The 27,108-nt window shown below is 44.2% G+C and overlaps 1 protein-coding gene across 1 annotated transcript in view; it reads left to right on the top strand.

Annotated features, from left to right (window-relative positions):
- Window positions 1-27,108, top strand: part of LOC124594160 (G-protein coupled receptor GRL101-like) — a 356,496-nt gene that overhangs the window by 219,155 nt on the left and 110,233 nt on the right. Inside the window, exons 21-22 of the mRNA XM_047132516.1 lie at window positions 9,490-9,688; window positions 23,721-23,919. Of these exons, the coding sequence (XP_046988472.1) occupies window positions 9,490-9,688; window positions 23,721-23,919 (398 nt within the window). The remainder of the gene's footprint in view (window positions 1-9,489; window positions 9,689-23,720; window positions 23,920-27,108) is intronic.

Here is a 27,108-nt window from a genome sequence, read left to right as displayed (position 1 = left end):
CATGCTACTCTATCCTGTGCAAGCTTCTTCATCTCCCAGTACCTACTGCAACCTACATCCTTCTGAATCTGTTTAGTGTATTGATCTCTTGGTCTCCCTCTACGATTTTTACCCTCCACGCTGCCCTCCAATGCTGAATTTGTGATCCCTCGATGCCTCAAAACATGTCCTACCAACCGATCCCTTCTTCTAGTCAAGTTGTGCCACAAACTTCTCTTCTCCCCAATCCTATTCAATACCTCCACATTATTTACATGATCTACCCACCTTATCTTCAGCATTCTTCTGTAGCACCACATTTCGAAAGCTTCTATTCTCTTCTTGTCCAAACTAGTTATCGTCCATGTTTCACTTCCATACATGGCTACACTCCATACAAATACTTTCAGAAACGACTTCCTGACACTTAAATCTATACTCGATGTTAACAAATTTCTCTTCTTCAGAAACTGCCATTGCCAGTCTACATTTTATATCCTCTCTACTTCGACCACCATCAGTTATTTTGCTCCCCAAATAGCAAAACTCCTTTACTACTTTAAGTCTCTCATTTCCTAATCTAATCCCCTCAGCATCACCCGATTTAATTTGACTACATTCCATTATCCTCGTTTTGCTTTTGTTGATGTTCATCTTATATCCTCCTGTCAAGACACTGTCCATTCCGTTCAACTGCTCTTCCAAGTCCTTTGCTGTGTCTGACAGAATTACAATGTCATCGGCGAACCTCAAAGTTTTTACTTCTTCTCCATGAATTTTAATACCTACTCCGAATTTTTCTTTTGTTTCCTTTACTGCTTGCTCAATATACAGATTGAATAACATCGGGGAGAGGCTACAACCCTCTCTCACTCCTTTCCTAACCACTGCTTCCCTTTCATGCCCCTCGACTCTTATAACTGCCATCTGGTTTCTGTACAAATTGTAAATAGCCTTTCGCTCCCTGTATTTCACGCCTGCCACCTTCAGAATTTGAAAGAGAGTATTCCAGTTAACGTTGTCAAAAGCTTTCTCTAAGTCTACAAATGCTAGAAACGTAGGTTTGCCTTTTCTTAATCTTTCTTCTAAGATAAGTCGTAAGGTTAGTATTGCCTCACGTGTTCCACCATTTCTACGGAATCCAAACTGATCTTCCCCGAGGTCCGCTTCTACCAGTTTTTCCATTCGTCTGTAAAGAATTCGCGTTAGTATTTTACAGCTGTGACTTATTAAACTGATAGTTTGGTAATTTTCACATCTGTCAACACCTGCTTTCTTTGGGATTGGAATTATTATATTCTTCTTGAAGTCTGTGGGTATTTCGCCTGTCTCATACATCTTGCTCACCAGATGGAAGAGTTTTATCATGACTGGCTCTCCCAAGGCCATCAGTAGTTCTAATGGAATGTTGTCTACTCCCGGGGCCTTGTTTCGACTCAGGTCTTTCAGTGCTCTGTCAAACTCTTCACGCAGTATCTTATCTCCCATTTCATCTTCATCTACATCCTCTTCCATTTCCATAATATTGTCCTCAAGTACATCGCCCTTGTATAAACCCTCTATATACTCCTTCCACCTTTCTGCCTTCCCTTCTTTGCTTAGAACTGGGTTGCCATCTGAGCTCTTGATATTCATACAAGTGGTTCTCTTCTCTCCAAAGGTCTCTTTAATTTTCCTGTAGGCAGTATCTATCTTACCCCTAGTGACACAAGCCTCTACATCCTTACATTTGTCCTCTAGCCATCCCTGCTTAGCCATTTTGCACTTCCTGTCTATCTCATTTTTGAGACGTTTGTATTCCTTTTTGCCTGCTTCATTTACTGCATTTTTGTATTTTCTCCCTTCATCAATTAAATTCAGTATTTCTTCTGTTACCCAAGGATTTCTATTAGCCCTCGTCTTTTTACCTACTTGATCCTCTGCTGCCTTCACTACTTCATCCCTCAGAGCTACCCATTCTTCTTCTACTGTATTTCTTTCCCCCATTCCTGTCAATTGTTCCCTTATGCGCTCCCTGAAACTCTGTACAACCTCTGGTTCTTTCAGTTTATCCAGGTCCCATCTCCTTAAATTCTCACCTTTTTGCAGTTTCTTCAGTTTCAGTCTGCAGTTCATAACCAATAGATTGTGGTCAGAATCCACATCTGCCCCTGGAAATGTCTTACAATTTAAAACCTGGTTCCTAAATATCTGTGTTACCATTATATAATCTATCTGATACCTTTTAGTATCTCCAGGATTCTTCCAGGTATACAACCTTCTTTCATGATTCTTGAACCAAGTGATAGCTATGATTAAGTTATGCTCTGTGCAAAATTCTACAAGGCGCAAGGCGGCTTCCTCTTTCATTTCTTCCCCCCAATCCATATTCACCTACTATGTTTCCTTCTCTCCCTTTTCCTACTGACGAATTCCAGTCACCCATGCCTATTAAATTATCGTCTCCCTTCACTACCCGAATAATTTCTTTTATCTCGTCATACATTTCATCAATTTCTTCATCATCTGCAAAGCTAGTTGGCATATAAACTTGTACTACTGTAGTAGGCATGGGCTTTGTGTCTATCTTGGCCACAATAATGCGTTCACTGTGCTGTTTGTAGTAGCTAACCTGCACTCCTATTTTTTTATTCATTATTAAACCTACTCCTGCATTACCCGTATTTGATTTTGTATTTATAACCCTGTAATCACCTGACCAAAAGTCTTGTTCTTCCTGCCACCGAACTTCACTAATTCCCACTATATCTAACTTTAACCTATCCATTTCCCTTTTTAAATTTTCTAACCTACCTGCCCGATTAAGGGATCTGACATTCCACGCTCCGATCCGTAGAATGCCAGTTTTCTTTCTCCTGATAACGACGTCCTCTTGAGTAGTCCCCGCCCGGAGATCCGAATGGGGGACTATTTTACCTCCGGAATATTTTACCCAAGAGGATGCCATCATCATTTAATCATACAGTAAAGCTACATTAATAATATATGAAATAGGTTATAAGCGTGCCTCACTCTCTTCTCAGCCACTGCTTTCCTTCCGTGTCCCTCGACTCATAAATGCCATCTGATATGAATGCAAATTAAGAATACCCTTGCGCTCCCTAAATTCTGTCAATATTTCCTCACGTTTTCCTACATTTCTTTGAATCCTTTTTTCAGTTTTTCTATTCCTCCATGAAGAATTCGTGTTATTACACTAGTTTGCATTAAAATTGCTACACCACGAAGATGACGTGCTACAGACGCGAAGTTTAACGGACAGGATGAAGATGCTGTAATACGCAAATGTTTAGCTTTTCGGAGTATTCACACAAGGTTGGCGCCGGTGGCGACACCTATAACGTTCTGCATGAGGAAAGTTTCCAACCGATTGTACACAAACAGCGGTTGACCGGCGTTGCCTGGTGAAACGTTGTTGTGATGCCTCGTGTAAGGAGTAGAAATGCGTACCATCACGTTTGCGAATTGATAAAGGTCGGATTGTAGCCTACCGCGATTGCGGTTTATCGAATCGTGACATTGCTGCTCCCGTTGGTCGAGATCCAATGACTGTCAAATGGTTCAAATGGCTCTGAGCACTATGGGACTCAACTGCTGTCCCCTAGAACTTAGAACTACTTAAACCTAACTAACCTAAGGACATCACACACATCCATGCCCGAGGCAGGATTCGAACCTGCGACCGTAGCAGTCGCACGGTTCCGGACTGCGCGCCTAGAACCGCGAGACCACCGCGGCCGGACCAATGACTGTCAGCAGAATATGTAATCGGTGGGTTCAGGAGGGTAATACGGAACGCCGTGCTGTATCCCAGCGGCCTTTGGAAGCGTGTATTCGTCATCGCCATACTGGCGTATCACCCGGCGTGATGGTATGAGGTGCCACTGGTTACACGTCTCGGTCACCTCTTGTTCGCATTGACGGCACTTTCAACAGTGGACGTTACATTTCAGATGTGTTACCACCCGTGGCTCTGCCCTACGCTCTATCCCGGCGAAACCATACATTTCAGCAGGATAATGCACGACCGCATGTTGCAGGTCCTATACGGGTCTTTCTGGATACAGAAAATGTTCGACTGTTGCACTGGCCAGCACATTCTCCAGATCTCTCACCAACTGAATACGTCTGGTCAATGGTGGTCCAGCAACTGGCCCGTCACAATACGCCAGTCACTACTCTTGATGAACTGTGGTATCGTGTTGAAGCTGCATGGGTAGCTGTACCTGTACACGCCATCCAAGCTCTGTTTGACTCAATGCCCAGGCGTATGAAGGTTGTTCTGGGTACTCATTTCTCAGGATCTATGCACCCAAACTGCGTGAAAATGTAATCACATGTCAGTTCTAGTATATTATATTTGTCCAATGAATACCCATTTATCATCTGAATTTCTTCTTGGTGTAGCAATTTAAATGGTCAGTAGTGTATCGTTGACTGAATAGTGCGGTAATTTTCACACCTGTCAGCAACTGGTTTCCTTGAAATTGGAATTACTACATTCTTCTTGAAGTGTGAGAGTATTTCCCCTGCCTCACCAGATGAAATAGTTTTGTCATTGTTGGCTCTCCCAAGGCTATCAGCAGGTCTTCCATTTCTATAATAATGCCTTCAAATTCATCTCGCATGTATAGACCCTGTGTATACTTTTTCCGCCTTCCAGCTTTCCCTTCTTTGCTTACTGCCGGGTTTCCTTCATAGCTCTTGCTATTCATACATTGCTTCTCTTGTCTCCAAAAGTCTCTTCATTTTTCCTGCAGGAAGCATCTTTGTTTTCCATAGCCATTTGTGTTTAGCCAATTTGCATTTTCTCTCAGTTTCGTTCTTCTAGACATTTGTTTACACTTTCGGCTCCGTTGTGGTAGCACCTACTATACGGCTATCTGTATCACTGAGGCAGTCAATTCATACCGGGAAGTAGTATGTAAATGAAAAGGCTTCCAAGATCTGTGATTACCTGTTTAGTTAATGTGGAAACGCAACGTAGCAATGGCTCCATAGTGTCAATACGAAACAAACATAACTGTTAAACGGGACTCGTTAGGGAAAGGGACAATAAAAGAGAGTTCAAATGGCTCTGAGCAATATGGGACTCAACTGCTGAGGTCATTAGTCCCGTAGAACTTAGAACTAGTTAAACCTAACTAACCTAAGGACATCACAAACATCCATGCCCGAGGCAGGATTCGAACCTGCGACCGTAGCGGTCTTGCGGTTCCAGACTGCAGCGCCTTTAACCGCACGGCCACGTCGGCCAATAAAAGAGAGTCATTTGACTTCTATTGTTATTATTTCAAAGTGACATTTCTCATTCTTTAAATGTGCAACTAACAAAAATTGAAAAGTAAAAGAGGTACGTGTTTCTATTAGGCACACGTCAGATTTATTTCGTAATGAAGCGAGTTCTCTTTGCAAGATCCCATACTTCAAGCCGATAGTGCGATACCCGCAAAATTAATCTAAAGTAAACGCGGAATGACATTTAACAACGAAACTAGGAGTCTTACAAATCATCCAATATGATCAGCACTACCGACCTGCGTTTAGACTTGCGGCTAGGGGACAGATGGTCCAAGTCTTAAACTCCTCGCTCCTGATCATTAACGGCAGATACAATTAGGTCATATTTAAAAGAAGCATATAAAAACTTATTTAATGAAATCGTCATGAAGTGAAACCTGATGAGCTGTCAGATGGACTATAGGAACAAAGAAAATGAGCTCGCAGAACAAAAAATTAGACACCTCTCAAAAGAGCACAGTGATCAATGTGGAGCGCTGTTGATTGTGTCGCACTGGCATCAGACGGTCATATGACACCCCATCACTGACGTAAATCATGGCAACGAAGTTGTGTATTTGCGCCTGTAGGCTGTCTGGAATCAGCGCAATAAGATTGGCCGTAGTAGAGATGCGACAGTGTTTGTCGTGCCCGTGACTGCACTGTGATTTAAGTTGCTCGATTTGTGGTTTGATGAGTGCAGATTGTCCAAACTATCAATAAGGAATGATGTACCATTCAGAGCCATGTGGCACAGTGTAAGGAGGGCTATAGTAAGAGGCGTGGTCGTTAGGAGATCATAAACTAGAGGGACCGAAATTTAGCGTCAAGCCTTGTCAATGATAATCGGTTTCAACTTCTACAGGAATGGCTGCTATTAGTGAATGTAGGTCCTTTTCAACCAGTTTCGGTGCGACGATGACGAGGCGACGGGAACTGCACGAAATGGATTCATTAAAACATGTCATTTCTCTCAGAGACAAGAAAAACTTCATGTATTCAGTGGGTCAAACAACATAGAGACTGAGCAGTAACTGACTGGAGACAAGTCGCAGATCTGCCTCTTTATAAATTGTGGATGGCACTGAGTGTAATAATGGTCCAATGATTCGTTTATGCAACATTATTTGGATTGTTTGGGACAGAGGTACTTCTATAAATGGACAACTTATTTAAGTTACCGTTGAAATGATTCAAGATGTGTAGAACATCTTCGGTACCAAGTGTCGACATTTTTTCTGCGTTTTCGTTACACTCCCATCTTCCACCCAAACGTTCCTAGGTTGACGAACACCCAGACACACTGTCGCAACTCTAGCGGCCTGCTAAATCAGTTGACCTTAATTCCGTGCAAAATGCCGGGGACTATTTGGAACAATGGGTGAAACACAGCAAGCGTCATTCCCCCCGCCCCCCACCCAGTTTGGTATCACTGAGGTAGTGAGTGGCTTCAGCTGGACACGGCATACCTGAGGAAACTCGTGGACTCTTTCTCGACGAAGTAAGTTCATTATCATGGCCAGAGGCGGTGTTACACGCTATTACCGTAATGCCTCCTCGATGACTATATTTTTGCGGTAAGTTTACATAATTAATGTTGCATTAAACTTGTTTTACTACACATCGTTGTAAACCAGGAAAATATATCAGTTTACTTTAAATCGCATGAAGTTATCATGAAACTTCTCTCACTTTATGCAAGTACTCATGAAGTAGCAATCACTGCACGAAAATAATCGTCAAATAGTCAAACTATCCTTCAACACGCACGTGACAGAGATAATTAGGGGAATGGCCCTGTTGCTTGCCTCATCGCTGGTACATTTCTGTTTACGATATTATAGTACCTGTGTTGTTCATTAAGTACCATGCAAAGTTCCTCCGGGCTTGCATGAACGCATGCATATCCAAAGGAACATTGCATTTATTTATTTACTTACTGCCCCCGTCGGGCAGACCGTTCGCCGGGTACCGTTCCTTCAATTAGACACCACTTCGGCGACCTGCAGTCGATGAGGATGATAGTATGATGATGAGGACAGCACAACATCCAGTCGCTGGGCGGAGAAAATTCTCCGACCTACCCGAGAATCGAACTCGGGGCCAGAGGACTGACAATCCGTCACACTAACCATTCAGCTACTGGGGGCGGACAGGAATATTCCATCATACTTCAGAACAACACAGACAGTGGAATATCGTATTTATTCGCCGACACCGGGCAAACGACTTTGAATTAAAAAGTCTCCCCTGCACGGAAATATATACATAATGGATGTATGGGTGTACGTTGTAGACATAGGGTTGACGAGGTCGACTCCCAGCCTGGCAAAAATTTTCACTGTCGTTGATCCATTACAAGGCCGATGGTTGTCCATATTCGCAACTACGAAATGATTTCATAGTTTTCTGTTTCTTGCTGTGAATCTCCTAATCAACTGCTTTCTAGAAATGCCGATTTGTAAAAATGTCTTAATGAAAAAGAAGAGAAGGCTAGGATTTACTGTCTCTTCGACAACTATAGTTCAATTCTTTTATCTTGGCTGTACGTGCATGCCCGCCCAGACGCGGGAGATTACTGCGTTGCCAGTTGCACGCACCAAGAGAAGCAGCGCCATGAAATAGTTCGCAAACTTACGTTTAGGGGGGAGCGCTCAGTTTATGAAGTAAAGCCGCCAAGGCCGCATTAACCCTTTCGCCGCTACAGAGACGTGCTCCCCGCATTCCGCGCTGTGGGCGATTCTGTCATCACTGCACTGCTCGCCTGTGCAGACAGCTGGTGTTTCGACTGCTTTGACACACTTTATCATTCGATTTCACAAAAACTATTTGGCCCAAAAATTTGATATGTACACATCTTCTTGACTGATACCTTCCCCCCATAAATGACTTCATTTTGTTTCGATGATCAACGCAGTTTCGTGCAGCGTTAGATGTAGTAAACCATAGCACGAAGTTTTGAAGAGATTGCAGAGGTAAAAGTCCATAGCGTATAGCGTATACTTTCTGTATGGTCGATTTTAGTTGCCAAAAAAATGGTTCAAATGGCTCTGAGAACTATGGAACTTAAGATCTGAGGCATCAGTCCCGTAGAACTTAGAACTAATTAAACCTAACTAACCTAAGTACAACACACACATCCATGCCCGAGGCAGGATTCGAACCTGGGACCGTAGTGGTCGCGCGGTTCCAGACTGAAGCGCCTAGAACCGCTTGGCCACTCCGGCCGGCTTTAGGTGCCACTCGAAATTTCTAAAAATTACATTCAAACGTATAAAATTCATGAAGTAAGACACTTCGATATAGTTTTTAAATAAATAAAATATTAAGAAACGTACAAGGTTCGAACCCAGAACCTTTCGCTTAGTAGACAGACACTTTAACTATTACAATAACGAAGCTCGTCGCAATGGATCTTCTGGAGGACTTTAAACTCTCACTCAAAATACCGACAAACACTGTTGGTATGACTATGAATTGCTCACGTTTCGTCGAAGTACAATAGGAAATAAACAATTATGGCTGTTCTTTAATCCGAAAAAGCGGCTAGTGAGAATGATAGAAACACCTTTCCTTGCTATCGCCTGAATTATTGCTTGTTTGGTTTAATTAATTAATAGAATATGAAGCAATTGCTGTAAAGAATGCTTTTTTTCTAAACTTTCTATCAAATAAAGTCTGCTATCAAGACATTGCTTTTGTTCAATTACTTTATTTATGACTGAAAGTTTCTAAAGTTGAAGACACTCGTCCGTGATCTACACTGCAGTCGAGCTCTGGCAACGTCGTTCTCTGTTCATTGGGTGACTGTGTTTTGTGACGTCAGATGCGCAGAACGAACCTAAACTCGGCCGCCGTCGTAAATGACGCGCACTTTAGTTCATTAGAGACGGAACACAAAGGAAGGTGCAGGAAGTATGGTGAAGGAAATCCTGGACGTTCATTTGAAGGGAATCATTCCAGCAACTTACCTTAAGCGATCAGGGAAAGCATGGAAAGCATAAAGCTTGATGGCCGAATAGGAAGATGAACCGCAGCTCTTCTGGAGGCGGCTGCTGTGTCTAACCACCGCACATCCTAGGTCGGTATTTGCTCGACCTCCGTTAAGTGCGGCAAATAGAATTCGTCCCTGCAGTACGTCCCAACTGACCGTTCCCCGCAGGCGCGACCGCAGCAGATTTCCCACAGGAGGCGGTCCGGGGCGCTGACGGCCGCTGTGTGTGCCCGCAGGGTGACGGACGAGTTCCGGTTCTGCTGCGTGGCGCGGCACGCGGCGCGGTGCCTGCCGGCGCCCGACGAGTTCTCGTCGTGCGAGGACCTCATGTCCAACCTGGTGCTGCGCGTCTGCGTGTGGGTGCTCGGCGTCGTCGCCACCGCCGGCAACGCGCTCGTCATCGCCTGGCGCATGCGCTTCAAGCACTCCAACCAGGTGCGTCACGACACAGTCCCAAGTACCGCTACTTTGCACGCGTTACCCATCCGAAAGACGTCAACACGTAAGTCCACACAGCACTTTTGTATTAGGGTGCTTCGTATGTTTGGTATTCTGGTTGCAACGGGTTTACTTATTAACAGTCTTTTTTCAATTGTGGTTCACTGTTGTTATTTGAGTTGACATATTGTCATTTAGTCATTTGGAGATAGTGAGTGGAGCTGTGAACGCTAGTAAATAGAGAGCTAAGTTGAGAAATCGGCACATTTCTGACATTTTCTTCTGTTTGATTTCGGCCTCTGTTCGACATTTTCAAGTACACTCCTGGAAATTGAAATAAGAACACCGTGAATTCATTGTCCCAGGAAGGGGAAACTTTATTGACACATTCCTGGGGTCAGATACATCACATGATCACACTGACAGAACCACAGGCACATATACACAAGCAACAGAGCATGCACAATGTCGGCACTAGTACAGTGTATATCCACCTTTCGCAGCAATGCAGGCTGCTATTCTCCCATGGAGACGATCGTAGAGATGCTGGATGTAGTCCTGTGGAACGGCTTGCCATGCCATTTCCACCTGGCGCCTCAGTTGGACCAGCGTTCGTGCTGGACGTGCAGACCGCGTGAGACGACGCTTCATCCAGTCCCAAACATGCTCAATGGGGGACAGATCCGGAGATCTTGCTGGCCAGGGTAGTTGACTTACACCTTCAAGAGCACGTTGGGTGGCACGGGATACATGCGGACGTGCATTGTCCTGTTGGAACAACAAGTTCCCTTGCCGGTCTAGGAATGGTAGAACGATGGGTTCGATGACGGTTTGGATGTACCGTGCACTATTTAGGGTCCCCTCGACGATCACCAGTGGTGTACGGCCAGTGTAGGAGATCGCTCCCCACACCATGATGCCGGGTGTTGGCCCTGTGTGCCTCGGTCGTATGCAGTCCTGATTGTGGCGCTCACCTGCACGGCGCCAAACACGCATACGACCATCATTGGCACCAAGGCAGAAGCGACTCTCATCGCTGAAGACGACACGTCTCCATTCGTCCCTCCATTCACGCCTGTCGCGACACCACTGGAGGCGGGCTGCACGATGTTGGGGCGTGAGCGGAAGACGGCCTAACGGTGTGCGGGACCGTAGCCCAGCTTCATGGAGACGGTTGCGAATGGTCCTCGCCGATACCCCAGGAGCAACAGTGTCCCTAATTTGCTGGGAAGTGGCGGTGCGGTCCCCTACGGCACTGCGTAGGATCCTACGGTCTTGGCGTGCATCCGTGCGTCGCTGCGGTCCGGTCCCAGGTCGACGGGCACGTGCACCTTCCGCCGACCATTGGCGACAACATCGATGTACTGTGGAGACCTCACGCCCCACGTGTTGAGCAATTCGGCGGTGCGTCCACCCGGCCTCCCGCATGCCCACTATACGCCCTCGCTCAAAGTCCGTCAACTGCACATACGGTTCACGTCCACGCTGTCGCGGCATGCTACCAGTGTTAAAGACTGCGATGGAGCTCCGTATGCCACGGCAAACAGGCTGACACTGACGGCGGCGGTGCACAAATGCTGCGCAGCTAGCGCCATTCGACGGCCAACACCGCGGTTCCTGGTGTGTCCGCTGTGCCGTGCGTGTGATCATTGCTTGTACAGCCCTCTCGCAGTGTCCGGAGCAAGTATGGTGGGTCTGACACACCGGTGTCAATGTGTTCTTTTTTCCATTTCCAGGAGTGTATTTTTCTTATCGCTATCTGTGACGAAATGCATACCGTCTTTCTTTCTCCGTTATTCGAAACTACTAAACCTTTCGAGTCCGGTCTGCCGTTTGTGACTGTAAAATGTAATGAACAGGAATTTGATTATGTGCTTTCTGGGCAACTGAATGTTTTGGGTAACTTTTTCCAGCCCCCAAATCCTGCAGTATACTAACATGGTATCTGTTCTTCCGGACATGTCCGAAAGAACAGATACCATCTTAGTATATATATAGTTAAGGCTCACCGCCCACTTGACCATCTTCTTCTTCTGTGCGAATGCACAAAACAGTGCCCGAACTCTTACGGGAATCGCCAACGCGCCGCAAGTAATGAGTATAATGGGTGGCAGCACTACGAATACGTTGCGAATGTTGGTTTCCCGGGAGGCGTGCCAGAGATAAGTCCCTGCAGTCGCGCCATTCTCTGTGTCCTCGGTGGCTCAAATCGATAGAGCGTCTCCCATGTAAGCAGGAGATCCCGGGTTCGAGTCCCAGTCGAGGCACACATTTTCATCTGTCCCCGTTGACGTATGTCAACGACTGTAAGCAGCTAAGGGTGTTCATTTCATTGTAATTTCTTTCCTTTATTGCCATCATTGCTTCCTCGATATACAGACTGAAGAGGTGAAATGCCATATCCTTGTCTTACACCCTTTTTAATACGAGCACTTCGTTCTTGGTGGTCCACTCGTATTATTCCGTCTTGGCTGGTGTACATATTGTATATGACCCGTCTCTCCATATAGCTTACCCGTATATTTCTCAGAATTTCGAACATCTTGCACCATTTTACATTGTCGAATGCTTTTTCCAGGTCAACAAATCTTACGAACGGATCTTGACTTCTCTTTAGTCTTGCTTCCATTATAAACCGCAACGTCAGAATTGCATCTCTAGTTCCTTTACCTTTCCTAAAGCCAAACTGATTGTCATCTAGCGCATCCTCGATTTTCTTGTCCATTCTTCTGTATATTATTCTTGTAAGCAACTTGGATGCATGAGCTGTTAAGCTGATTGTGCGATAATTCTCTTACATGTCAGCTCTTGCAATCTTCGGAATTGTGTGGATGATGCTTCTCCGAAAGTCAGATGGTATGGCGCCAGGTTCATCCATTCTACACACCAACTCGAATAATCGTTTTGTTGCCACTTCCCCCAATGATTTCAGAAATTCTGAGATAATGTTATCCATCGTTTCGGCTTTATTTGTTCTTAAGTCCTCCAAAGCTATTTTAAATTCTGATTGTAATAGCCCGCATCTCGTGGTCGTGCGGTAGCGTTCTCGCTTCCCACGCCCGGGTTCCCGGGTTCGATTCCCGGCGGGGTCAGGGATTTTCTCTGCCTCGTGATGGCTGGGTGTTGTGTGCTGTCCTTAGGTTAGTTAGGTTTAAGTAGTTCTAAGTTCTAGGGGACTGATGACCATAGATGTTAAGTCCCATAGTGCTCAGAGCCATTTTGATTGTAATACTGGATCCTCTATCCCTTCTAAATCGACTTCTGTTTGTTCTTCTATCACATCAGACAAATCTTGCCCCTCGTAAAGACTTTCAATGTATTCTTTCCACTCATCCGTTCTCTCCTCTGCATTTAACAGTGGAATTCCCGTTCCACTCTTATGTTGTGTTATTATCCTTGCTTTTAATGTCACCGAAGGTTGTTTTGACTTTCCTGTATGCTGAGTCTGTCCTTCAGACAGTAATTTCTTTTTCGATGTCTTCACATTTTTCCTGCAGCCATTTCGTCTTAACTTCCTATTTATTTCATTCTTTAGCGACTTGTATTTCTGTATTCCTGAGTTTCCCGGAACATTTTTGTACTTCCTCCTTTCATCGATCAATTGTAGTATTTCTTCTGTTACCCATGGTTCCTTTGCAGTTATCTTCTTTTTACGTATGGCTTCCTTCCCAACTTCTGTGATGGCCCTTTCAGATATGTCCATTCCTCTTTAACTGTACTGCCTACCACCTTTTAGCTCTGCCTAAAGCCTTAGAAAACTTCAACCGTATCTAGTCATTCCGTAGTACTTCCGTATCCCACTTCTTTGAGTATTGATTCTTCCTGGCTAATGTCTTAAACTATAGCTTAGTCTTCATCACTACTATATTGTGATCTTAGTCTATGTCTGCTCCTGGGTACGCCTTGCAATTCAGTATCTGATTTCGGAGTCTCTGTCTGACCATGATGTAATCTAACTGAAATCTTCACGTATCAGCTGGCCTTTTCCAGGTATACCCCCTCCTCTTGTGATTCTTGAACAGAGTGTTCGCTATTACTAGCTGGATCTTGTTACAGAACTCAGTTAGTCTATCTCCTCTCTCAATTCTTGCCCCAATTCTCTGTAACCTTTCCGTCTACTCCTTTCTCAATAACTGCATTCCAGGACCCCATAACTATTAGATTTTCATATCCCCTTACATACTGTATTACCCTTTCAATAACCTCGTGCACTATCTCTATCTCTTTATCTTCAGCTTGCGACGTTGGCATGTATACCTGAACTATCGTTGTCAGTGTTGGTTTGCTGTCGATTCTGATAAGAAAAACCCTATCACTGAACTGTTCACAGTGACACGCTCTCTGCCCTACCTTCCTATACAGAACGAATCCTACTTCCGTTATATCATTTTCTGCTGCTGCTGATATTACCCTATACTCATCTGACCAGAAATCCTTGTCTTCTCTTCACTTCACTTCACTGGCCCCTCCTACATCTTGATAGAGCCTTTGCATTTCCGTTTTCAGATTTTCTAGCTTTCCTACCACGTTTAAACTTCTGACATTCCACGCCCCGACTCGTAGGACGTTATCCTTCCGTTGATTATTCAAGATTTTTCTCGGAATAACCACCCCCTTGGCAGTCCCCTCATTGATATCTGCTGTTATTTCAAGCAGTGGAGCTGTTCTGTTAGCACCGACAACTCCAAGCAATCACCGTTGCTCTCGGTCGGTAAGTGAAGGCCACCGTGGACTGCATTATCCGTGGTGAGATTTCAATGCCCGAAATCTGGGGTTTTCGGCACGCTCTTGTCACTGTGGGTCTTGGAATACTGAATTGCCTAACATTTTCCGAAACGGAATGTCCTATGCCTCTTGCGCGAAGTATCATTCCGCGTTCAAAGTCTGTTAAACCCCGTCGCGCGCCATAATCACGTCTGACTCTTTTTCACATGACTCATATGAGTACAAATGACAGTCCCGTCAACTCAATGCCCTTTTGTACCTTATGAATGCGATACTGTAAATGTGCATATACATACCCCATGTGTACCTCAATGTATAGGCGGGGTAACCAGTAATAATCGGCTGTGAGAGCATTGGTAGCCATCTGTGGGGATTTGCCGAAAACTCATAGATTTCATGTTTATTTTTGAGTCATCAGGCTTCTGATTGGTAGGACACGGCCTTCAAACCTCTTCATCACAGAGTAGCACTTACAACCTACGTTCTCAATTATTTGCTGGATGTATTCCAGTCACTGTCTTCCTGTACAGTTTTTGCCTCTACAGCTCCCTCTAGTATCATGGAAGTCATTTCCTGATGTCTTAATAGACGATCTATCATCCTGTCCCTTCTCCTTGTCAGTGTTTTCCACGTATTCCTTTCCTCGCTGATTCTGCGCAGCTCATTCCTTACCTTATCAGTCCGCTTAATTTTCAACATTCGTTTGTAGCACCACATCTCAAATGCTTCGATACTCTTCTGTGCCAGTTTTCCTACAACTCATCTTTCGCTGCCATTCAATGCTGTGCTCAAAACGTACATTCTCAGGAAGTACTTCCTCAAATTTAGGCCTATGATTCATATTAGTAGACTTATCTTGCACAGGAACGGCTTTTTGCCAGTGCTAGTCTGCTTCTGATGTCCTCCTTCCCCCGTCCGTCAGTGGTTATTTTGCTGCCCAGGTAATAGAATTCCTTTACTTCATCTACTTCGTGACCATCTATCCTAATGTTAAGATTATTGCTGTTCTCATTTCTGTTACTTCTCATTACTTCGTCCTTCTTCGATGTACTCTCAATCCATGTTCTATACTTAGACTGTACGCTCCGTTCAGCAGATCATATAATTCTTATTCACTTTCAATAACGATAGGTATGTCATCAACGAATTGTATTACGGAAATTCTTTTACCTTGAATTTTATTTCCACTACCAAACTTTTCTTCTATTTCCATCGTTGCTTCTTCCGTGTATAGATTGAACAGCAGGGGCGACAGACTACACGCCCATCTTACATCGTTTTTAATTCGAGCACTTCGTTCTTGGTCTTCTGTTCTTATTATTCTTACTTGATTCATATAAATGTTGCATCTTATCCGTCTTTCCCTATAGCTTACCCCTATTATCCTCAGAATTTCGAACATCTTGCACCATTTGACACTGTGCAACGCTTTTTCCAGGTAGACAAATACTATGATCAACCCTTGATTTTTATTTAGTCTTCCTTCCATTACCAACCGCACCGTCAGAATCGCCTCTCTGTTTCCGTTACCTTTCCTAAAGCCAAAATGATCATCGTCCAACAGATACTCCAATTTCTTTTCCATTCTTCTGTATATTATTATTGTCAGCAGCTTGCGTGCATGAGGTGCTAAGCCTATTGTGCAATAATTTTCGCACGTGCCAGCTCTTGCTATCTTCGGAATCGTGTGGACGATATTTTTTCCGGAAGTCAGTTGGTATATCGCCAGACTCGTTCATTCTACACACCAACTCGAATAATCGTTTCGTTGCCGCTTCTCTTGATGATTTTAGAAATTCTGATGAAATGTAATCTATCCCTTCTGCCTTATTTGCTCTGAAGTCTTACACAGCTCAAAATGGTTCCCACGGAGACGGCGTCGACATATCGATATGCGACATCCAACAGAAGACAATTTCACTACTGCGACAGCGACTGGATGTTAAAAACGTACTGCCCCGCAGGCAGGCATGTAGAAATGCACGTCAGATGTTGTAGACTGCTCCTGCATCGTAGTGCAAGTGAAAATACTGCCGTCGTTTACCATGGACGACCGAGCGAGGTGGCGCAGTGGTTAGCACACTGGACTCGCATTCGGTAGGACGACGGTTCAATCCCGCGTCCGGCCATCCTGATTTAGGTTTTCCGCGATTTACGTAAATCGCTTCAGGCAAATGACGGGATGATTCATCTGAAAGGGCACGGCCGACTTCCTTCCATGTCCTTCCCTAATCCGATGAGACCGATAACCTCGCTGTTTGGTCTCCTCCTCCAAACAACCCAACCCTTACCATGGAGGCGGCGTGGTATTGTCGAAAGGCACGTTTTAACGGTTGACGATTTCAAAACTGTGACAGTGACTAATGTTACTGAACATGCTATATTTAAGCAACAATTCCGTTGTTCTCCTTAGCACGTGATGATAGTGGAACTACAACACCTTCTCCGTCCTTCGTCACCGCCCACCATCATGTGTATAATTTTGGTCATACGTCACGTACTCGTAGATTATAGTTTACTACTATCGTCAGACTTCCGTCTAAATTCCTAATGTATTGCTTTTTTAATATAGATGGTCTGATTACTGTCACCTGTTACCGAAACCTGTTACCGAAACCTGTTACCATCACCAATAAATATTTAACTACGGTCAAGACTGTTTTTAACCAGTTTTAAATTATTTTGGCTACACCGCTGTCTTTCCCCAAGAGAAATGTTGTCAAAAATTATTGATTACTTCACTCTACTGTTTAGTACTTCGTCCATTTCAAAGATTATTTAATTTTATGTAGAGGTAACGTAGGCAAGGGCGCCTATACAATAGTTTCTATGGGGGGGGGGGGGGGGGCGGTCTTGACCTGGTCGTATGCAGTATTTTTAATATATTTTGGTAGACGAACGGTGACTTGTAAGTAGCCATAAAAAGTTCTGTTGCTCACCCAGTTAAAAACCTGCGTAATATCAATTGTTAAGACATTTTCTTAAAAGAGAAACACTTCGTTACGCTATACTTCATTTCCTCTCCCAGAGTACTTGGGAGGGGGGTGGGGGGGAGGGGGGGATTGTCCTTGCCAATAGGCCAGCTGCGTATTATAGCTCAAAAAATGGTTCAAATGGCTCTGAGCACTATTGGACTTAACTGCTGAGGTCATCAGTCCCCTAGAACTTAGAAGTACTTAAACCTAACTAATCTAAGGACATCACACACACCCATGCCCGAGGCAGGATTCGAACCTGCGACCGTAGCAGTTGCGCGGTTCCAGACTGTAGCGCCTAGAACCGCTCGGCCACACCGCGTATTATAGCTGCCATGACCTTTATTTGCAATTTGGTGTTCCTTCTAAGCGTGGGGGTCAACTCTTGATAATTTGTCATTACCGAGACTCCAGTCGTGTTTCATAGAGCTAGCCGCTCTCAGAAAAAACAGTAAAAAGTATTCAGCCAGACAATTTTCAGCTTTATTATTTACTTGCATATTTCAAGTTTCGTACCCGCCACTAAATTTTCTACGAGCTTTGCAGATGAACAGCTTCTCCGCCTCGAGAGGCTTTAAAACCTTATTTAACTCGTCAAAACTTCTTCAATTAAAGAGTATGACTTTGTTTTAAGTGTCTTGCTGTGTTACTCGGTAGCAGTCACACAGCGACTGCTGACCCTAGTTGCGCGACGTTTATTAGCAAAGTTCTTACAACGGCAAAAGCTAAAATATGTGACATCCAGAGGTCGTAAACAGAAGGACGTTAAAATATGTAACCATTATACGCTACCCGCCCTTGTTGAGAAGAACACTACTAATACTGCATCCGCGTATTGCGGGTTTGTTTCTCCGAGTCATCCACATTGATGTACATTGTTCTACATTTAGAGCCAGCTACCACTCATCATACCAACCAGATATTTTGTCTAGGTCACAGTCCCTCAAGTTCGACACCCTACCGCACACCATGGTATCAGCAAGAAAGAACCGCATATTTCTGTCCCTCATTCTCAAACAGCAGATCCTAACCTGCAATTACGGTTGCGCTTATTCTCCCTGGACGCTGAACCTACGATCTGCGAATTAATGCTGTTACAGGTTTATATCACAATGCGGTGTTGACCATGACTTACGGCCACTTGTATCATACATTTGCGTAATGTAATCTAATGTCGTTATTAGTCAGTCGCTCGTGATATAAAATATTTGTTTCGAATAAAAGCATGTAATGTAAAAAAAAAAAAGGATGATCTTGTACATGAAATTCAAAGAAGCTACAGATCCGAGCATAAAAAGAATATTAACCGTTTTCTGTTTATACTGACGGTGACTGAAAACATGCCTTTCGAAGTGTGTTAAGGAACTTAATGTAGGGGTCATGCACGTATTATGTCATGAATGTAGTATGTCGTTTTAGTTTGCAGCCGACAGTTGATTTAGTAAATTAAATGTTATTGCACTGCTATGTGTATTCGCGTTAACGTAGTGACAAACCGCAGCTGTTCCAACGACCAGGTGCCCCAAATGGAGACACTGTCCAAAACATTCCAATGTGAAGTAACATTCACAGAACTTTATGGGAAACTATCTTAGGAAACATTTCATAAATCTGCAGGCCACATATCACGGTGAAACTACACTGAAGGAAAAAATCGCAGCACCCAAAAATAATTAATGTGGTGTAATGAAACTTCGTGAGCACATTCGCTAGGTAACATATTTAAGTGATTAATGTAGCAAGTTCACAAGCTAACGTAAAAGCGAGAAGAGCTATTGTAAATATTTAATGTTGGTATATTAATCACCGGTGTAACCGCCAAAAAGTTGAGTCCAAGGATGCAAACGTGCATGAATTGTGTTGTACAGGTGCCGGATGTCAGTTTTTGGGATGGAGCTCTAAGCCTATTGCACTTTGCCGACCAATACATGGACGCTTAGTGCTGTTTGTGGATGTATCTGTAGTTGTCATCCGATGATGTCTCATATGTGCTCGACTGGAGACAGATCTGGTGACCGAACAGGCCAAGGCAACATGTCGACATACTGGATAGTAGGTTGAGATACAGCAGCGGTATGTGAGCGACCGTTATTCTTTTGGAATACACTCCTTAATGCTGTTCATGAATGGCACCACGACGGCTCGAATCACCAGGCTGATGTACAAATCTGCAGTTAGGGGGCGTGGGATAACCAGGAGAGTGTAATGTGAAACCGCATCACAGACCATAGCTCCACATGTACGCCCAGTGTGTCTTTCACGCCGATGGATTGGTTGCAGGCGCTCAACTGGCTTCCTTCTGACCAACACATGGCCAACACTGGCACCGAGCCAGAACGAACTTACATCGGAAAACACAACAGACTTCGACCCTGCCGTCCAATAAGCTCTCGATTGACATCACGGAAGTCGCAAATGGCGATGGTTTGGGATCAGTGGAATGCAGGCTACAGCGCATCTGGCTCTGAGCCGTCCTCGATGTACCATATTTATAACATTTCGTTGTCTCACTGTGGTGCCAGCTGCTGCTCGAACTGATGGTGCAGATGCAGCACGATGCTCCAGATCCACACGCCAAACACGATGGTCTTCCCTCTCGGCAATGCCACAAGGTCTTCCGGAGACAGGTCTCCTTGCGACTGTACATTCCTGTGACCACCGCTGCCAGCAATCATGTACGATGGCTACATTGCTGCCAAGTCATTCTGCAGTATCGGAAAATTAACGTCCATTCCTCGTCACTCTATAACACGATCTAGTCCTAATTCAGTGAGGTGGTGATAACGGCGTCTTTGTCATCTTAAACGCAATCTCGACTAACATGAACTCACCACGTCTAGTCTCAAAGGTAAGTGACGCTCAGTGTTGTGTCTAGACAAGACAGCCTAGACACAATGAGAGGAAGCCGAAAGGCAGGCGCTAAGTTAAAGCCGGATGGCGTGAGGTCTGAAACAGGATATGTAATGAATGCTATAAAGAAAAGTACGTAGCTTCTGGAATACTTAACTGTAATCCATCCTTTTGGTACATCTGGAGATTGTGGCGATACAAGTGAGACTCTTTAGATACATGCAATGTTACTAATGGCGCCTTGCTAGGTCGTAGCCATTGACTTAGCTGAAGGCTATTCTAACTATCTGCTCTGCAAATGAGCGAGGCTTCGTCAGTGTAGTCGCTAGCTACGTCGTCCGTACAACTGGGGCGAGTGCTAGTCCGTATCTCGAGACCTGCCTTGTGGTGGCGCTCGGTCTGCGATCACACAGTGGCGACACGCGGGTCCGACATGTACTAATGGACCGCGGCCGATTTAAAGCTACCACCTAGCAAGTGTGGTGTCTGGCGGTGACACCACAATCAGGACCGTTAAAGCGAGTATTTAAAACAAATGTGATTTGCACCCTCACAGTGGCGCTACTAGGGCCAGTTTTATGGGACTTCCGCGGAATTTTAATGTACATCATCTTTCACATGTAGAAACAAACCTACCCTCTTTCGCTTACGTCGCACAACTCCTTCTTGGTGCTGCAAGGTTTTTCCATCAGTGTATTTCACGTAATGTATTGAATGTATATGGCAAGATATTTGTCGATTGCATAACAGTGCAGCTATTTGAGGGCTGTAGGTAGCGCAAAACTGTTACCAGGCGGGCACTTGATACGTCACGCACCCATGGATCATGGGGTGAAGTTGTATGCCGAATTTGTGATGTTTTGGGGCTGTTTTAGGTAAAACGACTTCAGCCCACTCAGTTGGGTTACCGTTAACTTGGACAACTGTGCTTCGCTACAGCACTCTGGACGACGAAGTGTTGCCCTTTCTTTTACATATCCGTTATGAGAATGCTGTGGGCAATCGGAAATAACAGCAGCTGCGTTCACAGAGCTACACATGTAAATTTCTTGGTTTGGCGAACACCCAGATGAACTATCGCGCCTCGACTGACCCACTAAATTGATAAATCTTATTCCCACAGCAAATGTCTGGGATTTTTTGGAACAGGAGATGAAACGTATTAGTCAACACTGCCGGAATTTGGTAACTCTATGGGATCAGATCTTCTAAGAGCGGCTTGACGGATATTGTGGGCTCTCTTTACCCTCTGAATAGCAGCCGTTGAGAAGTTTAGAGCGGTGTTACCCAGTATTAGAGGGAAGTCTCCTTCGGGGTGACTATTTGTCCTGTGCGCTTCGTACGGTAGTGCGAAATTCTTCTGAATATCGGTCAGGTATTGTCAGGGGTCGGGGATACAACAGAAATGTTAAGTACAACAAGGACAAAAATACTTTGCATATACGCATTTTTGTTCAAACTGTTCTGCAGGAAAACAGACCTTGTTGATGATGCAAATTATTTTTCTTAACAGCATTCGTCAATCAGATAATTTATTAAGTAAAGCTGGCAGCACACGTCAGTCATTACAGAAATATAAAGAAAATATAACGACTCGGTCTTAAAAAGAGACCCGTAGACTCACAAACACTCGACAGTTTCGAGTACAGCGATCCTGCTCTCCAAGAACTTTCTTATGAGAGCTCACGTCGGCTGAAACTGACGATGAATACTTGTTTCTGATACATTTGTGATGTTTGCTATTTCGACCATACCGCTCCGTCTAGGAACAATTATCATGGCTATGGGCCGAAAAAGCGCAGAGATTATCACACTTTATGTTTTTTGTTGCACTCCTTCCAGTGTAAATGGCTCTGAGCGCTATGGGACTCAACTTCTAAGGTCATCAGTCCCCTAGAAGTTAGAAGTACTTAAACATAACTAACCTAAGGACATCTCAAACATCCATGCTCGAGGCAGGATCGCGAACCTGCGACCGTAGCAGTCGCGCGGTTCCTGACTGAGCGCCTAGAACCGCTAGACCACCGCGGCCGGCCCTTCCAGTGTATCTCCAACCCTTACACTACCATCTGAATAAAAGGGTATAAATACCCGTTCTCAAGAAAGTAAAATTCTAATTAAATGAAAACCCTTACCTGCTTACAGGCGTTGACATGTGTGAACGGGGACAGATGAAAATGTGTGCCCTGCCCAGGACTCGAACCCGGGATCTCCTGCTTACTTGGCAGACGCTCTATTGATCTGAGCCACCGAGGACACAGAGGATAGTACGAATGCAGGGATTTATCTCTGGCACGCCTCCCGCAAGACCACATTTTCAACGTATTGTCCCCCACTTCATTCGTAGTGACCCCGCCGCCCATTATACTCATTACTCGCGGCGCGTTGCCGATTCCCGTAAGAGTTCGGGCACTCTTTGTGCTTCTCTTCTTTCCTAGCAGCCACTGTCACTTTCTCCTCAAAATCTGCTCTTTCATTATACCTTCCACTTCTTTTAATACCAAACGAGGCTTCAAAACCGGTAAGCTAATCAATATCCTTCTGAATGCCTCCACTATTTTATTATTATTATTCGTGTAACTAGTGAGTGTTGTTACTACTCAGATGTAAGAGAAGACTTTAAGGCCCTAATGTGGCAAGGCAAAATAAGCAGTAAATGAATAAAAGAAAGAAATAAACGACGACACAAAACATTAAAAATTAATTATTATTAACCTTTATTACTCATCTTGGTTATATCTACTTGCTGAACAAAAACTCAGCCTTAAATTTAAGGATGTAAGCACGTTGTATAAAGAAGCCGATGCTGGGGAGCGTGTAAGGTTTTGCAGACATGCTACGTTCGAGTAAGAGACTTCACTCGTACGTAAACCATTCCATAATGCCTTAGCACTCGTTCTACTGTGAACCAGCTGATACAAGGTATCCCAGGAGGAATGGTCAATATTCAAGGGTACGACAGGAACGATCATTCGAAGCAAAAAGTGCAGTAAACGTGGGCTCTAAAACGCATACCTCAAAAGTTATTAGCGCTTCTTCATCTTCTATACTCTTAAAAAAAACAGTTCTATTATACGATTCTTACTTTCTGTATTTAATGGGGAGTTAGTATGGACCAAGCTTTCAGCAAAAGGGATTTGCTTCACAGTATCGAAGGTGAAGATGTGCTCATGGCTCTTAAGGTATGCGTTTTAGAGCACTTGTTTACTAAACCTTTTGCTTCGGATGATTGTTTCTGTCATGTCCCTCCACATTCACCATTCTTCATGGGACACTGTCTACAATGTCTCTGCATTGGTTTCTCACTTAAGCCCTTCAATATCTCCTCACTACCCCCTTCTCTTGGTTATTCGAGGTTTAATAATTCCCCTGTGCACCACATCATTGCCACTTATTACCCCATGTTTTCTCACTCACCATCTGTTGAAAGCACGAAAGGTTGATCAGCACAGCATCCCCCACATGTGTGTGTGCGGCAGGTGCACTCGTTCCTGATCACGAACCTGGCGATCGGCGACCTGTTCATGGGGTCGTACCTGCTGATCATCGCGGCGGCCGACGCGCACTACCGGGGCGTGTACTCGGTGCACGACCGCGACTGGCGCTCCAGCGCGCTCTGCAGCCTCGCCGGCTTCATCTCCACCTTCTCCAGCGAGTTTTCCGTCTACACGCTCACAGGTCAGCCACGCTCTCTTTTTGCACAGTTACCAGACTCGCTATTACTGCTCCTAAAGCACTAATCCAAGCAGGCGCTTTCTGTTACGCTCCATCCCTTTGGATTTGGTCTTTGGGCTACTTTAAAAAATGTCCACAAAATTACTAATTCTGGAAACAGGCTAAACCCAACGTTCACCAGTTTACACTCAGAAGTGCAGCTACACGTGGAGCACTATATTTACACTTGATGGGCAATCACTATGACCCCAGACGATGGCAAGAAACGTAGTTAGAATGTATTTGAATTTAATAGCTGGCCGGGAACGAGTAGGAGACGCGCATTGAGGGTTCCGTACAAATTCGGCTATGTATGTAGACGGTTCATCCATTTCAGGAATGGAAAATCTCCAAGATTTTGTTGCCTCTTATCGACAGTGATACTCGCAAGATATCGGTTCCAAGGACTCCAAGACATTCGAGAATATTTTCAAGTTTGTAGCCGGATACAAAATGAGTATGTATATAACTTTCTGATTTTTTCCTTAGTTTTTACTTGGAAACCTCACTTCGTGCTAAGTTTCATGATTCTACCCAAACTGGAAGTACACTACATGTTTTAAAGAGTGAGTGAGCGAGTATCAAAAGATGTGAAATAAATGGCTGTTATCTTTTCTTTCCATTGAGGTAGAAGCTTAACCACCTAATACCACCAAAGGACTATACACTTCAGTATGTGGCATGACTTTTAAAATGACATATGTACCCGTTTCTGAAAAAGAAGGGGTATCAATCAACAGACGGAGGAGCAGACCTAAGCCAGCTAACAAACGAAGAAAAGAAATTCGCATGATATAATTACAAATTCTCTATTTTCAGAGTTTTCCTTTACTTCTACAGTGAAACCTAGCATCGTACCGCATTTCATGACTCTAGATCAGCGGAAAGTCTCTATAATTTTAGATGAGTGAATTTGCAAGTATCAAAATATGTCACGTAAATGGCAGCATCTTTTCATTACTTCGACTTAGAAGCTTCAATTTTTTACGCTACTAAGCGTCCGTAGACCTTAGCGTGGCCTAAACTTCAGCTTGCTGCGTCCATCCGTTGCCCTGCAGCTCTGCAGCCAGGCGCCTAGCGCAAGTTTTGGTGTTCTCGTAAAGATAAGTCATTTAAGATTATAAAAACATTTAGTTTAGTACTGATTACGTGCTGAATAGGTGTATAAGTGTGTTTTATAGGCATACCATTAAAGGTTTCATTTTTCTTTACGTAATATAGCATAAAACGCGAGAAGATCGTACAGTCGCATTACAGTCGTATTTTCTATTTATGTTTTGCAGCAGCAAGTCTACAGAATTTCGTTTAATTGTTCTTTGCTCTCTCCAATAATTTAACTGTAGCGTACGTCTTCATTATTTAACTCACATTTCCGGAAAGTAGCGTTAAGTTTAAGTTGTTGTTTCAGAAACTTTGCCCTTTTGTTCTTGTTTACATACTTGGGTATAGGCCATGTTCGTGGAATAATATTTTGTGTTTCTCTGTAATTTAACTGACATACTTTTAATAAACTATTACGTTTATCATGAGTGAAAAGTGCTTGACTTGCAGTAGAATTTTTAGGTCGGGACTTTGGTGTAACGGGTGCTGTAGTTTTTTCCAGGTGGGTGACTCCAGTGGCGTGGGAGAAGGGGAAGTAAATGAGACTCATCAATGGTTTTGTAAGATATGTAGTAGAGATAGGAAGATGCTAGAACAGGAGGGGAAAATCTTTCAGGCTGTGTTACACAAGGCCAGAGGAGACCTTGACAGTTTAAGGAGGGAGAAGGGTAAAGGAAGGTTGGAAGTGGCAACAGGCAACAAGAGGAACAGGCCTAGAACTATGTCTGACAACTTTGTGGTGAATGTGGAAAATAGATTTGACCTGTTGCTGCAGTTAGAAGCTGGTGAGCGTGAAGCAGATACAGATGTAGAGAGGGCACAACAAACTTTCAGCAGCAAATTGAAAAGTAAGAATGTAGGGAAATCAGTAAAGAGAAAGAAAGTTCCCATGGAAGAGGTGTTGCCAACTTTTGGAGGATGAGCTAGGATCAGAATACCACGACACCAATTTTCTTAAACCTAGTGCTGGTCTGGAGCAGGTGACCAAGGATTTGGGATCACTTTGCAAAGATTTCGCTAAGGAAGATACTGTGGTTATAGTAGGTGAGTCAGGTAATAGTACTGACAGAGATCCTGGGTACAGTATAGAGTGTTATCTGGCAAAGATTGCATCAGCATCGAAGCATATTAGTGTTGAATTTGTATCTGTTCGTCGGCACTATGACTGACCTCATTTGAACTCTCCTGTCAAGGGAGTTAATTTGGAGTTGGAACAGCTGCTTATGTTTGGTGCAGGGTCACACATTGGTGCGGTTCCTGTTGATCCTCTCAATAGGTGGGATTATACTAGGCATGGCCTTCACCTCAACAGGAAATGGTAGGGTAAACTGGCTGGTAAAATAGCAGGAAAGTTAAAGGGTGGAGGCACTGTCATGAGTGATAAAATACGAGTGGTTCTAGGGTTCAGAAAAGACCCTTTCTTAAGTTAGGGAGGGCAGAAAGAAACCAAGTTTTAAGAGAGGATAGGATTGAGGCAAACCTTCAGTTTGAGAAAGAAACAAAAAAAAATATAATTCTAGCTTATTAAATCAGCATAAACAGCTATTGGTTAAGAATTTTCAACAATCAGCAGAAATTTCAACTCTACCCAGTTTTAAGCCAGTCAATGTGGAATGTCAGCTATCTTTATCGCATCAAAATATTCGAGGAGTGAGAAATAAATTTAATGAATTAATTATCTGCATAGATGATTTAGAGTCCACAAACCAAGCTGACATAGCCAGAATGAGATTTTCACTATCCAGCGGAGTGTGCGCTGATATGAAACTTCCTGCCAGATTAAAACTGTGTGCCATACCGAGACTCGAACTCGGGACCTTTGCCTTTCGCGGGCAAGTGCTCTACCAACTGAGCTACCCAAGCACGACTCACGACCCGTCCTCACAGTCCTCGCAGGAGAGCTTCTATAAAGTTTGGAAGGTAGGAGACGAGGTGCTGGCAGAAGTAAAGCTGTGAGGACGGGTCGTGAGTCGTTCTTGGGTAGCTCAGTTGGTAGAGCACTTGCCTGCGAAAGGCAAAGGTCCCGAGTTCGAGACTCGGTCCGGCACACAG

The sequence above is a fragment of the Schistocerca americana genome, chromosome 2, assembly GCF_021461395.2.
Source record: "Schistocerca americana isolate TAMUIC-IGC-003095 chromosome 2, iqSchAmer2.1, whole genome shotgun sequence".
Lineage (NCBI taxonomy): Eukaryota > Metazoa > Arthropoda > Insecta > Orthoptera > Acrididae > Schistocerca > Schistocerca americana.
This window is presented reverse-complemented; position numbering and strand designations above follow the sequence as displayed.